At 40.2% G+C, this 15,472-nt stretch overlaps 1 protein-coding gene across 1 annotated transcript in view; it reads left to right on the forward strand.

Moving 5' to 3' along the window:
- Positions 1-7,194: 7,194 nt before the first annotated feature.
- lrp8 (low density lipoprotein receptor-related protein 8, apolipoprotein e receptor) overlaps positions 7,195-15,472 on the forward strand; it is a 169,865-nt gene continuing 161,587 nt past the window's right edge. Inside the window, exons 1-2 of the mRNA XM_036570667.1 lie at positions 7,195-7,351; positions 7,990-8,109. Of these exons, the coding sequence (XP_036426560.1) occupies positions 7,285-7,351; positions 7,990-8,109 (187 nt within the window). The 5' untranslated portion in view covers positions 7,195-7,284. The remainder of the gene's footprint in view (positions 7,352-7,989; positions 8,110-15,472) is intronic.

Raw genomic sequence — 15,472 nt, forward strand, 5'->3', positions numbered from 1 at the left:
CCTAACAAAATCATGTATCTCCAAAATGGTAAGCTGATGTGACAAGATTTTATTCCAAGTAATTTTGGAGTATTTCTATTTATTCCATTCATCTTGAAGTTTTCACATAATGTGAAGGGCAACTTCAGAATGCACAAATGATGTAGAAAAAAAGAATAATGAAAAATAAATAAATAAATGGAGATACATGGTTTTGGCTATGACAGTGATAAATACAGGTTTGGTGTCTCAGCAATCTTATTTTTTTCTGTCAGGGAGTAAAATATTTGCACAAAATTCACTGGTTCACTCGCCTGAAATATAACACAGAATTAGAGCTTTATCCCCTAAACAGTTAAACCTTGAGGAAACAACCGGATGTGTGATGTGAAATTATATCCAATATGCTGAGGAAATCTTCTTCTTATGATTTGCATTTAGACGAGTTGATTATTATTATGCATTATTGTGATGATGGGGAAGGTGCCACAAGATTTGAGAGAATAGTCAACATTTTAAACGATGTGTGTGTGTGTGTGTGTGTGTGTGTGTGTGTGTGTGTGTGTGTGTGTGTGTGTGCGCGTGCAGGTCCTAAGAAACGTGACTGTAGATCACATTGTTGCTGTTTCAGATTTAAACTCATCTAAATAAAGCCACATACCGGATGACATGAAATGTTTGCACAAATCCCTAGTTAAGCCTCCAGAGGCTGTGCGAGCATGACCCAGTGTTACAGGCTTTTGCCATTGCGTTTGCAGACACATTTGTGCATAAACTCTATTTTTTCCTCTCCTCATAGTGCCTGACTTACAAACAAGCAAGTTAATATCTCAAGGTTACTGTGTAGTTGGGAAGCTTGACTGACCAAGAGCTGTGGCTGAAGTGAAGGCTGTAAAACACTTTCCATTCCATTTCAGCGTGTCCAAATAAACTATTGAATGAACCCCAAAAGTCCTTGTTCTTTGCTATCGAACCAAACATATTACCTGATACATCAGGTCTTTTAAATATTGATACCCACAGAGACAAGCACAAACCAAACAGGAGCATCTGGCTGAGACAATAGGATGTTTTTGGAATTTAATTTGGACTGTGGAGAGCTTAAGTGTGAAATTGCTTTGGATGCTTCAGAGACAAGGAACAAAGAAAAAGCACAATGAATGTTCCATTTCTGGTCGATCATATTTATTAGATTACCTCAGAGCAGCTTCAGTGTTTAAAATGTACAGGGGTAGGCTACACAGTGTAACATCAAATGGGGTGAAAAGATACTCAGCCCATGATTTGATTCACGATACTTGGTTCACAATTGGGTATTTTCACAACACTTTGAACGAATGATGAGTACCAATAGGTAAAGAGTTCCAAAAGTTTGAGGCACAGTAACAGAAGAGTGCTCAGTCGTCTTTTAATGTATTTTCCGGCCTAATTCCAGAGCCCTGCTAAATTCCCATGCATTTCCTGGATTTGCCAGCACGTAGGACAGTGGTCACCAACCCCCTTCCTGGAGATCTACTTTCCTTTTCCTGAGTTTATTTCCTACCTGCATCTAACATGCTGCGCCCCTCCTTACCTTACCTAACACTACTACATCTTATCCAGCCAATCAAGGACTTTTGGAGCAGGTGTGGCAGATTGGGGTTGGAAACAGACTGCACAAGAAGGTGGGTCTCCAGGACCAGGGTTGGTGACAAATGTCTTAGAGGCTGCTCACAACCTTGCAGTGCTGATGAGTAGGTGAGCAGCTGCAGTCAACTTTCACAGCTCCTTTCTCTAAATAAGCCCTCGCCATCACTCTAGCTCTCTTTGCCCACACCTTGCTCCCCAAGAGTTTTCTCTCACACTCTCTTAGGCTGTTCCTCATTGTTGTGCTTACCGTTTGTCCTTCACGTGACTCCCCCAAACAAAATGTATGTGGCAGGAAAAAACAGGATTAAAATTATGAAATGTGCACTTGATATTAAAGAACCTAAAACTGTGTTTTTTCCTCAATTAGGTTAATATTGTTCTTGCACTCTATCAGTAAACATGTACTAAGTATATCCCTTCAATGAAGTTCCAAAGACCAATAAGTAACCAGTGTATTTCTAGTTCTAATTTCAGATAATGCTTCTGTAAGCATTCCCCCTACCAATCACAAAGCTGATGTCTCTTGCCCCGCCCTCACAAAACAATTTCAGAGTCAGAGAAACTTATCCGTTCCTCCATTCACGCGTCACTATTTCCTTCCATCCGTCTGCACGTCTGTTCGTCTGGAGCAGGCTAGGAGTGTTGGACAGAGACCTGTAAATCAAGCTGCTCACTAGCCACGCCCACACAGTTCTCAGACAGGTCTGATCTGTTTTTTTTTAAGCCATGTTTTATCAAATTTATATCTTATATTTTTTATTCAAGCTTTGCTGGATGTTTAATAGAACACTCAAGTTTAGTATCATACAAACATTTTCAATATTTTACTCTGGGTTGTCTGGGACTTCATGTATTCTTTTCTATTTTTTAATAGAAGTATATATATTTAGCCTTATATATAGGTGTATGACACATTTTCATGAAGCACACAGAAACCTTTCCACTGCTACACTTACTAAAAAAAGGCCAGAAAGATGCTGTTACTGAATATTATGCAATATCCTGAAAGCGCAGAGTAATTCTTTTGCTGGTTGGTTGTGAACTGATTTTATAGCAAACAATACTGTAGTTTATAGTAGAATCAAGAACAGCATCATGTGAAATGGGCCCTGAATGGGTTGACTGGGCCCAGGCCTCATCCACCCCTCAAAACAGCCCTGATGACTATAATCATGTTGTTGTACAACTTACTATCAACAGCTGGGCAGGAAGAGTGCTGGAGTGAGTTGTTGATTGGTGCTGATGGTTTGCAAACTTTAGTGGTGAAACAATGCAACTGCATTTGATAGCATAATTAAAAGAATGTTCATTCTCCACGATTCTCACTCATTATCACAAAGACATGATTCATTATTGTGTGCCTAGAAAGCATCCTTCTAATTTGACATTAATTACATTTTTATGTACATGTTGTCCAGAAAGACTGGTGATGGCTACAATCTCTTTTCATTAATGACTTTCTAAGTCTTAAGACCTGCGAGCCTTGAGAATGCATATAATAGTTACAGCACTGCTTCAAATTGTGAAGATATTCAGCACAGTGAGGTTGCAGGAGAAAGAAAATCCCTTTTGGCTGGCATTTGGCAAAAGCTTAGTTTTAAACACTTCTGTGTTTGGTGCAGAAAGCTTGAGAGATTATCAGTGTTGTAAATACAAACCATTCAAGATGGCCTTTGTACTCACTCAGTACAAAGCATCCCACACATCATGATGTTAATCTGTCTGTTATAGCTTGTAATCCTAAATTAAAGCAGGCCTATTTACCCGCCACAGGAGAGTAGTCTGGTTAAGGAGCCAGTTCATAGCTCATACTTGGATAACAAACAATGCTGGGGAGAGGGGGAGCAGCCTAACACATTTTGTTTTTTGATAAATGATTTTAAAATATTTGAGCAAGATTTTTTTGTGTGCAAGCTACACACCTCTACTACAAGCTTTGTATCAAGCATCTACTGTTTGTGAACAATTCAGCTAAAAGTGGCACAAGTGCAAATTCTAGAATTTATCCCATAGACAGGTTTAATTGTAACAAACTGAGGGGCTAGTTGTAACAATAGCTAGTAAGTTAATGCAAACACAATTAAATCTTTTTGATGTTGTTTAAATCTGACCTAAATGCAATAAATTAGGCACCACAAAACTAAACTATTTTTAATAGTAGTTTTTTTAATGAATGTGTGAATAAAATGTTCTAAAAATGAACTGTTTTGAATTTGTATGAGGGAAATATGAACTTCTCTCATTGTTTGCTTTGGGCAGCTTAGCTGTAACACTGTGTTAAAACTAGTATGGAGTAAAGTATGGAGGCTGTACTTCAGCCTGGTTAGCTCTCAATGTGAGCTGTTTATATGCTTCTAAACAGTGCCATTTCTTGGCACCAAAAGGGTGATTAAAATAATATAGGTGTGAACTTTCTGACTCACACACACAACATGATGAAAAACAGTCTTGACAGTGAATCTCAAGAAACAGCTATCCAAATGCTGTGAAAATCCACATGTAATGATACTATGGAAATACCAAAAAGTGATCAAAAACATATTCTACTTGAACCTGTTTAACTACTTTAATAATATGTGTTACATTCTACCCTACATTAGATTGTGCCCTGCGCTCGCCTACGCATTAAAACCCCTTGTGCACAGAGCACTGTAATATACACAGTATGCTGGAATATGGCTATGATTTATTTATAGGTTATTTGATCCGGTATGTGCCCACATATTCCTACTTATGTGATTCTACTGATTCATCTGAGCAGTGAAAACCATCTAAATGCACCTTGCCTCTTCATAAGTCACTGAGCAACTGATTCACTGGATCTGAAATATGACAATCATTGTCGTGCTTGACTGACAGTAGGAAATTACAGATGCTAAGAGAAAAAGAGGCGCAGTAGGTGAAAGGTAATAGGAGCGCTTGCACTTTTCAGTCTTACTGGCAGAGATAAAGGCATGCATATCTAGAATGGCTAACAGTCGTATGCAAAAGTTTGGATGCCCCAGTCAAGTCAAAATAAATACACACCTTCTACAGAGGGCACACCTCTGCATATTTTAATTGACAATAGGGCCTATGCAAGAGTTGCGGCATATTTTATATTCTATGTTTTATTTTTGCAATGTGTTAAACTCAGTAAATGAATACAAGTTGTGCCCTACAATTTCCAGACAAAAATCCATATTTCCTTATCCAAAAATCCTTATTTTCACTTAGAAAATTAACAAAAAGTATACTTTGTCCACAGGTGTTCAAACCTTTGCATGTGACTGTATATGTCTAGATGACCAATAGACACTTATGGTACAAATATAGGTAATTAGGCCTGCTATATTCAGTCTCATGTCAATTTACAGTAAAATTATCTAAATACCTCCCTGAATACTTGTGCCAGGACATTTATTTTGTGATTTTGTGAGTCATTTGAGCTTAGTATTCTAATCAACTCTACTCCGACAGCTATGCATTCAATTTCAATGTTACTGAACAAATTAATTCTCTTACAAAATTAAAAATATTACAACATTAAACAAGTTACTTACATATATCTAGATATTCAAGTAATATATTGTCACTGTCAGAATAAAACTTGCTCTTTCCATTGTGTGAAAAAGTCATGATGAAGGGACCAGTAGAGACTGGTCTAAAATTACTTGAAAAAATCTGGAAGACTGGGAGTTGGACAAGGTTTTAGTCCAACAGTGACAATATGCTGGGATTTCTGTAGTCGTATGCTCTTATATAACATACCTGGAAAACTTGCATATTGTCACACATTTTTTTTTCTGCATATCTTTATTAGACTGTAAAAAATAGTTCATCAGTTCAGCTTCAAAAAACACGGAAACAAGCACCTTACCTGGTTTTAGTCAACTCAAACACTCTAAAAGAAACAGTAAAAAAGGCAATATTTTACGTCATTTAAACTTCACAAATGCTTCAAATCAACTTTTATAGAGCACCACACTGAAATATGCCAGAACCCAGCATGAACAACTGCTGTACTACAGAGTCCTCAATCCGCCATTTCTGTCCAGATTAGACAGGAAAGTAAGAGACATTTAGTTTTCCCTGTCTGTTTAGGTACATCCAGCTGTGCTGATGTTTTATGTGAAAAGTGACAACAATGGAGTAACTTTCACTCCTACATCATTGGATAAAATCATATTCAGTGCTTGATTTTCACCACAATATTTCATAGGCAGTGGGCCAAGTATTGACTAAATGTTTCTTTGCTTTTTGGGTCAGTGGCTTGGCAGCCAGCCGTTTCAGCTAGTTCTGCCTGCATAGAGAGAGAAAGTGCTGATCAGCGCCTCTCTCTCTTGCATGTTCTGTTATAGTGCGACAAGGAAAGGGTTGAGCATACTGTAGAAGCTTTTGATGAAGAAAGAGAGTACAAAACTTAAAAGGCCATTTCAATGGAGTCATGAATGACACAGCTTTGGGATTTATGGACAGAAATATAGACTAATTTATCCTTTAAAAAGAAAGGAAATGCACTGAGTATTCCACTGTGGACTTCAAGAGGCTTGCATGTGCAGGCATATTCAAAGTTACAGCTCAACCAGCTTTAATGTCACTTTTGTTTATTTTACAATGTCCACACCAGGTGAAGCAGTAAAGTTGCTGAGTATGTAAAAGCAGCCATTAAAGTTAAATGATTTTAAAGTGCACCAGTGGGAACTCCCATCAGACCAGCTCATCAGTTTGAATAAAAAGTGTACAGATGAAACCTCTCGTTGCTATACCAAACTCAAGCAACCAGGAAGTGAAAGGGCAGGAGTTTCAGAACGATTGTTTTTGGCTTGCTGCATGTTATGGCTCAATAAAACACATGTATTAACCTTGCTCTGAGCTTCCAGTTCATATGTCACCAAAAGCTGTTGGTTGGGGGATGAGGTACCTCAAGAACTGCCATTCTGCTCCAGTTCATTAAAACCCCCAAGCATGAAATCACACAGAGGAATAAAATGTATGTTCACAGTGTTTTTCACTGACAGCGCCACTCACATTTTGTTTTCTGTGAACTTTCCTTCATAGATGTTATGTTCCACTTTGTTTTGCTTGCATTCGATTCACTGTCAGAACACATCTTTAATCCATGTGACTCTCAACGGGGCCTACTGTTCTTTCACTAGTTTTATCTCCTACAGACAATATTAAAATGTCAGTAGCACCAAACCACAAAATACATGAACAGACGTGAGTGCAGTAATAACTCACGCTTTGGGCCTTGGTGTTTTATAGAGAAAATCCCATCCTCCATCAGATTATTTCTACTCCAGTATTTTCACAATACAGGTCACTTCGCCAGCTGCCTTGCTCGTAGGCCTACAGATCCCGCACCGTTTTGTTTCTCCACCTGTATTCCAACTAACCACGCCCCCTGTGCGAGGTTTGGCTGGTGGCTTCTGCCTCCGGACTGTGTGTGCGAAGGATTAGCCAATAGTAGCACAGGGGGAGGGGCTTAGCGAAAAAACGGGTGGGACAAAACGACGTTACTGCTGGCATGGCCCCGCCTTACGAACGGTGACATCACCAATTCAAATTGAAAGCCGTGGCGATTCCGGCGAGAGGCAACAGCAGCGCAGTAGCTCTGTGAGAGGAAAGACGGAGTCTGTCATTCTTTTTTTTATATTTTATATGAGCACACGGACAACCCCGTCATCTTGAAGCATGTGGACAGGAAGAGGAAAGCTGCTGCTCTTATATTTGCTACTGGCGGAGGCTCTTTACGCTAAAGGTGGGTCGTTGTCATGAGAAGTTGAGAGAGAATAACCGTCGTTGTGCGCTCGTGAGTGAGGACGGTGACGAAGGCGGGTTGCTTGCCGATGGCTAACTTGTCGATAGCTAACAGTGTGTCATTGTGTAGAGGAAGTGCCAGTCATTTTTTTTGTTATGTGGGGTTTCGGTTTTTAGCCGAAAACGTTTATCTTGGTGTGTTGAAAAGAGCCTACGTGGGCTGACACCTCGCCAAGGTTGTTATGCAGAGACCTGCCGTTAAACCCATTAAACGTACAGCAGCGGTCACTGTGTTAACGTTTCATATATACACGTACCTGAGCCTTCCGCTAAAAGGGGATATCATGAACATGTACGTGTTAACACGCAGTGAGAAATGTGAAGAAAACACAACTCAGGGCAGACAGTGTGACATTTCTGTGCAGACTGCTGTTATCAACTAACCAGCGTGGCTACGCGTTAGCTCATCATATCTGAAACAACAGCGTCCACATCATCAGTAGTCTGACACTTAACACGGTAGTAGGTTGTCAGCTACCGTGTATGTTAATGCCATTGCCTTTGTAAAGCAGCCCACGCCACGTACCAGTTATCCTCAGCGGTGCTATTCCTCAAAAACAAGTGTTGTTCTCATTGCAGGGACCAAAACGGATTGCCAGACTGGACAGTTTCAGTGCAAGAACGGCAGGTGTATTCCTACGCCGTGGCGATGCGACGACGACGATGACTGCTCTGACAACAGCGATGAAGAAAACTGTCGTAAGTTACCTGCTTATTCATAAGCTGAATTGAAGCCTCACTGCTGTTGTGGCAGTGCTGGCTTCAGAAGTGGCACTGAGAAGTTTGATTGCTCGCTATTGTGGTGGTCAGCGTGGATTGAGGATGAAAGTGAGTGGCATATTGTTGAGAGCCACAGGCAGTGTCCCTGTGAGGAGGTCACTGCAGATTAACTCCCCCTGAGGCCTTATGATTAAACTTTTAAAGAGTTTAAAGGATTAAATGTCGCTGGAGTAAATGAGAGAAAAGTATAAAGTATTTTTTTCCTCTGTTACAATGATGGTAAAACAATATATGGTTTCGTTTTACACTGGGACACAATTTCCTGAGCCTTTTAAAGCATTCAAGCAAGAAGCCAACTCACGTGCATGGTCTCTTGAAGGGCATGGGCTGGCACACTGGCCATTAATACATGACTGGCATCATGGGCTGCCGGTCAGTTGCCCACTGGGCCCTTGCCTCACTGCGTGCCAGCTGCCAGCACTCATCTGTTTTTTTTCTTCTGCTCTGAGCTCTGAAATGGGCAGCATGGACATGCCAGGTTGCCCTTCAGGTTCAGCTTTGTTGCCTGCACCTGACACACTGCTGGCACCAGTTATGCTAGTTAACGTGGAGGTGTGCTCGGTGACATGCTGCCTTCCTTCACACTGTATCTCCAGCAAGCAGAATGTCTGTGGGGTCTGTCCCCGGTTTTGGAGCACTCTCTTCGGCTGTCAGTGCCATCAAAGCCCGCGCTCTCCTGGAGCTTTTCGTGGTGACATGGAATTAAAACAATTCCTCAAGGACTCTGATTTGTGCATCGCTCTCAGACACATTCTGCTTGGAGAGAAGGAAGGATTCTTTTCCGGTTGCCCGTAGAGACGGCTGTAGCAACACTTCAGGACGCAGACACATGCGCACACACATAGTCCCTCCCTGTCTCTTTCTTTCTTCCGTCTTCTCTGTGCCGCTCTTTTATGCCACAGTCTGATTACGCTGTGTTGTGTCTGAAGGGTTTTTCTATTTTGGTAGTCTTACCTCATGGCTAGTAGACTGTTCATCAGAGATGTGTTAGAAATTGCTATTCATAGCATATACAGGATAAGAGAGATAATCATATACTTTTGTTTGATTGTTGATGTAAGCATTCTGTTTTGTGGTCAGATGTTTCAGACTGTGCTTCAGGAAAAGCACACAGTATGAGATTTTAGTCATATGCTGGCTAACTGTGAATTAGGGATGAGCGATTTGGGGAAAACACATTTTGTGTTTTCCCCAATATTGTGACTGCTATTTAATTTGTGATTGTTTCCTGTAAATTAAAGTCCATGCTTTTTTACTTGGCCAAGATGAACAGAATATCAACATTTTGTGGCTTTAAGCTTGAGGCTGACTTGAAAGTGTTTAGTTGATTTGATTGATATAACTCACTTATAGGCTGTTCACAAGCTTCATGTTATTAGGGGAAATTTCCCCTCTTAAAACCTAAAACACTGTTGTTGATTATGTACGCTGTGGTTAAAACTGCACTCTTTAAAATTGTGATTTTGAAATAAAATGATTAATCTTTCAGTCCTAGTGCGAATGTGCATATATATGTGGACGTGTAGGTATTTTATGTATTAGGGGTCACTGAAGGAATGACTTTGAGTATTTATTTATTTATTTATTTATTTATTTATTTATTTATTTATCCCCTGCTGCTTTTTTGATTGGATGAGTGTAGCTTAAGTCACTCACCCTTATAGATGAGGCATCACAACAAATTTCCTGCTCTTTTGTTCCTCTAAGGCCTGCGTTTCACACACCCTCAACACCAAAATAATGATAGCTATAGAATGATGACGCTGCAGAGATGCCCACTACAGAAATCTCTCTGCTCCTTCTTTCTCCTCTTTTCTCTTTTCCTCTCTCTATTTCTTTCTTTCTTCCTTTGTCTTTTTTCTCCACTTTCTCTTCTTTCGCGCTCTCTTTCATTTCTCTCCCTCAAAAGAGTAGTCAAATAGGACACATCCTAGAAGGTCAAAGGCCAGAGACTTAATCAATTTCCTTTTTCTACTGTGGAATGTTTATTGAATCCATTGAAATAATGAGTTTATGTGCTTATGTCATGGGCAGAGAAACAGGAGAAGCAGAGGAGCTGTATCTTGGTTTTAAATTAAACTAACATGCAGGGTCAGAGCTAACATAGCCCTCCTCTGTTTGTGTCATGTATTGTCATTGTGGCTATTACAGTGTGCACAGAGCCCTTGTATTACATATTCAAACATACCTTCCTTTGATTCAGTTCAGTACTGAGTACACACACAACACAATGGAAAACGTAAGTGGCCATCCAAAGATTAAATACCGTTAATTGTGCTTACAGTATCCTGGAGGAGGAGATTTCAGATACAGTTGTTCACGTACATAAGCTATATTCATACAAATGTAAAAAGAAGATGGAGAACCAAATGGTCTGAGAACAAGAGTTGTTACCATTGTATGTTGCATCATACAGCATCTCTGCTCGTTAGACTTAAGACAAAGAATATTTCAAAAAAGGTTTTGTTGTATCTTGACTGAAAGCTTACACACCACAAATAAGCTGTGAAGCTTGATTTCACCCTCCTATTGCTATTTTCATGTTATTGACTCTTTCCCCATTCTAAAAAACTCACAAACACAGGGCTTAATTCTGTGTGTATTTTTATGCATTGCATGTTAAAAAGTGTGAATTACAAATTTAATATTTGAACCATTTATGCTATTCGTCTGAAATTCCTGCCTCTAATAATGCCCTTTTACTATGTTGTTAACCCAAGACCATACTCAACTATGAGAAGTGTTATACCGTCGAGGATTTTAAGGGCCCATATCCTGCATTTTTCCTTTTTTTTTCCTGGTGGTCCATGTTTGACGTGTTTTTTTTTTTTCCTTTCATGTTCCAAAACCAGGCAATATTTATTTCATATGACTATTGTTCCAATTACACAAGCTGTTTTTGTAACAGTTTCTTTAAGACTGATATAAGTAAATGGCCTTCATTTTGATTGGCTGCCCTGAAATTGGCCTGATTCAAAAAGCGGTCCAAGCTAAGAATGTTTTTGCAGCTCTCCTTGTAAACTCACTGTAAATGCTGGAAGTTAAATAGGTGGGTATATGCATATGCATTGGTTTCATTGACATTATAAAACAGTAATTCATATTGGGCTGTTTTTGCAGCTTAGTTTCCAATAGAGTTGGAATGATTAGAATTTCTGGGCTGATACCGATCGCCTTTCAGTGCGATTGTCCGATATCCGACAACAATCAAGGGCGGGGCTGAGGGCCACATTTAAAGGCACAGTAAGCGATTCTGGAGAACAAATAACAAATACACCCCTCCCTTCAGTGCTCCTTTATAAGCTCTGCCTCCCTAATTCATGGACTTTAAATAACAGTAACACTGAGTCACTTAGTCACTTTATAATGTATATTGTCTCTACATTCTGTATATATCTTGTGTATATTTTGTGTATATTTAATATATTTCAGTTTTTTTTTTTTACTTATTTACTTTCTATAGAGTGATTAGCTAAGCCTCACCACAAGCATTTCAATGCATAAATAGGCGGCACGGTGGCGCAGTGGGTAGCGCTGTCGCCTCACAGCAAGAATGGCCTGGGTTCGATTCCCGGCCGGGCGACCAGGGTCATTTCTGTGTGGAGTTTGCATGTTCTCTGCGTGGGTTTCCTCCAGGTACTCCGGTTTCCTCCCACAGCCCAAAAACATGCAGTCAGGCCAATTGGATGTGCTAAATTGCCCCTAGGTGTGTGTGTGACTGTGTATGTCTGTCTGTCTGCCCTGCGATGGACTGGCGACCCGTCCAGGGCGTATCCTGCCTTCCGCCCGATGACAGCTGGGATAGGCTCCAGCGCCCCACCGCGACCCAGAAGGATAAGCGGTTTAGATGATGGATGGATGGATGGAAGTCAAGCCAAGACCGCCACTGAGCAGAATGCAGAAAAGCATCAAGTGGTGATAATCAGATTGTTCATTGTCACAACTTACTTGAAGCTGCACTATGTAAGACAAGAGAGGGACATAGTTAGAAAAACAAATTAACCAAAAGCTCGACTAAACAGGTACGTTTTTAGCCTAGACTTAAAGATAGAGGCTGTGTCTGAGTCCCGAACACAGACTGGTAGGTTATTCCAAAACTGGGGGGCTTTGTATGAGAAGGCTCTTCCCCCTGACGTAACTTTATTTATTCTGGGTACTAATAATGAGCCCGCACCTTGTGATCTAAGTGGGCGTGTCGGTTGATAATAGGAAATAAGGTCACTGAGGTACTGAGGAGCAAGACCATTCAGAGCTTTATACGTCAGTAGAAGAATCTTGTACTCAATGCGGAATTTAACTGGCAATTGGGTCGAATTTCCTGGTTTTGGTGAGAACTCTGGCTGCAGCGTTCTGGACTAACTGAAGCTTGTTAAGGTTTTGGCTGGAACAACCAGAAAGCAGAGCGTTACAGTAATCTAACCTGGACGTGATGAAGGCGTGAACTAACGTTTCTGCATCCTGCAGCGACAGTGCATTTCTTAATTTAGCGATGTTACGCAGGTGGAGGAAAGCTATTCTGGTAATATTGGTAATATGCTCATCGAAGGCCAGACTGGGATCAATCGTGACACCAAGACTTTTTACAGATGTGCCTGGTGCAATTGAGAAACTATCGAGATTAAGAGTAAATGTAGGCAGATTATCCCTAGCAGCTTTTGGACCAAGAAGAAGGACTTCGGTTTTGTCCGAATTTAGTAAAAGGAAGTTGCTTGACATCCATTCTTTAATGTCTTTGACACAGTCCTCTATCTTATTAAGTTCAGTTTTGTCCTCTGGTTTAGCTGAAATATATAATTGTGTATCATCGGCATAGCAGTGGAAACTGATGCCATGTTTTGTAATGATGGTACCTAGTGGTAGCATATATAAGGTAAATAACATGGGTCCTAAGACAGAGCCCTGTGGAACACCATCCTTTACTCTTGTGAGAGCTGATGGTTCACCATTTACATTAACAAACTCAAAGCGATCACTAAGGTAAGATTTGAACCACGAAAGAGCTTTACCTGTCACTCCTACTAGTTTCTCAAGCCTGTCTAATAGAATGGAATGGTCTGTTGTGTCAAATGCTGCACTAAGATCGAGTAAAACCAGTAAGGATATGTTTCCTTTGTCAGCGGATAATAAAAGATCATTTACAATTTTCACTAACGCTGTTTCGGTACTATGGTGAGGCCTGAAGCCAGACTGAAATTTTTCATATATATCAATCCTATGCAGATGGGAACATAATTGTTTTGCCACTGCTTTCTCTAAAATTTTTGATAAAAAGGGAAGATTTGAAATAGGTCTATAGTTTGATAGCTCAGAGGGGTCAAGACTAGGTTTCTTTATTAAGGGTTTAATTACACCTAATTTAAGAGATTTTGGAACATACCCGAGGCTGAGAGAAGAGTTTATTATAATTAGAAAGGGCTTAGTTATTTCTGGCAAAACATCTTTAAGTAAACCTGTAGGAATAGGATCTAGTATACAAGTTGTTGTTTTTGTAGATGAAATAATTTGGACGAGCTCTGTTTGTTGGAGTAAAGTAAAAGACTCCAGCATCTCTGTAGTGGTTATACTGCACTCTAGATCTAGATTAGGTTTATAGGACGCTGCACTGCAATGCTGCGCATTTTGAATTTTGTGCCTAATCAATTCAATTTTATTATTGAAGAAGTTCATGAAGTCAATGCTGCTGTATGCTGATGGTATCTGGGCTTCAGTAGCTGCTTGATTATTAGTTAATTTAGAGATAGTACTGAATAGTAGTCTAGGATTATTCTTGTTATTTCCAATCAATGACGAGAGATAGGCTGAACGTGCTGACTTTAGTGCTTTTCTATAGTCTATAAGACTCTCCTTCCAGGCAGAATGGAAAACCTCAAGTTTAGTCTGACGCCATTTATGCTCTAATCGCCTAACAGTCTGTTTCATAGCTCGAGTATGGTCATTGTACTATGGAGCGAGCCTTTTCTGCCTTATTCTTTTACTTTTTAATGGAGCCACATTATCTAAAGTGGAGCAAAAAGTGTCTTCCAAACATTTAGTCAGTATATCTAATTCATTGGGTTCAGACGGACAACTAATTAAGGACGAAAGATCTGGAAGGTTTTCAATAAAGCTATTGGGTGTAGACGATGTTATAGTACGTTTAACACTATAGCGTGTGGATGGACATATATTACGACTAAAACTGATTTCATATGAGATTAAGTAGTGGACACTGCTGTGGTCTGAGGAAGGATGGCCAAATGCTTAATGTCTATACCTAAGGTCAATATTAAGTCTAGAGTGTGGTTACAGTAATGAGTAGGCCCCATAATATTTTGAGTGAAGCCAAAACAGTCTAAAATAGATATGAATGCCTTACTTAGCGGATCCTGTGGTTTGTCTATGTGGATATTAAAATCTCCAACAATTATTACTTTATTCGAGATTGTTATTAAACTAGATAACAGGTCAGTAAATTCCTGTAAAAACTCAGAGTAAGGCCCCGGTGGCCTGTAGATTATGATAAGTGAAAATGAGCTCTCATTTGTTTCTCGACTGCTAACGTTGAGAAACTGAATTTCAAAGGAAGAGAAACTACGGTCTGCTTTCTGGTTTAGTCCTAGTAGAGGTGGTCTTGTGAACAATAGCTTAGGCAACCATTCACTTCCTACCTTCAAAATTGTTTCTCAGCTGTGGGTTTGGAACGCTGTGGGTTCAGTGCTGCAGTAATGCAACACACATCCTCAAACAGAAACTGTGACCATATTATTATTTCTTTGAATGGGAGCACCTTTATTATCAGGAAGCACTATGTCTTCCTGCTCCTCCTCTGCTAAAACACACACACTCTCACACATATACACACACACATATAGAGACACAACAATACAAACCCCAAGATAAATCTAGCCATCTCTGAGAGCATGTGACCGACTCCCTGACCAGTTATTGATTTGCATTTGGCTGTTATGGTGATTTATTGCAATTAGGATTTATGCATGCCGTGTGAGTGAGAGAGAAAGGCGGAGAGAGAGTGTGAGAGGGAAGTATGATTTCACAGGTTTTATGGTTCATTCTTGTCATAATGAGGCCTCCTCATATGGCAGCCCGGGTCTTTGTGCTGGAGCCTGGAGGGATGCAGCGGGAGTAAGAGAGAGACACAGACACTGCCTCCAGCGCACTTACCAGCCATATGTGAAAGGCATTGGAGCTGCTGATAAAACCTGCATTTTGTTTCATTCTCCGCTCTCTTCTCTCTCACCCCTGTATTCCCTCACCGACAAGCTTTTTCTTTCTTACTTATCAA

Source organism: Colossoma macropomum, unplaced genomic scaffold (assembly GCF_904425465.1).
Source record: "Colossoma macropomum unplaced genomic scaffold, Colossoma_macropomum, whole genome shotgun sequence".
Taxonomy (NCBI): Eukaryota; Metazoa; Chordata; class Actinopteri; order Characiformes; family Serrasalmidae; genus Colossoma; species Colossoma macropomum.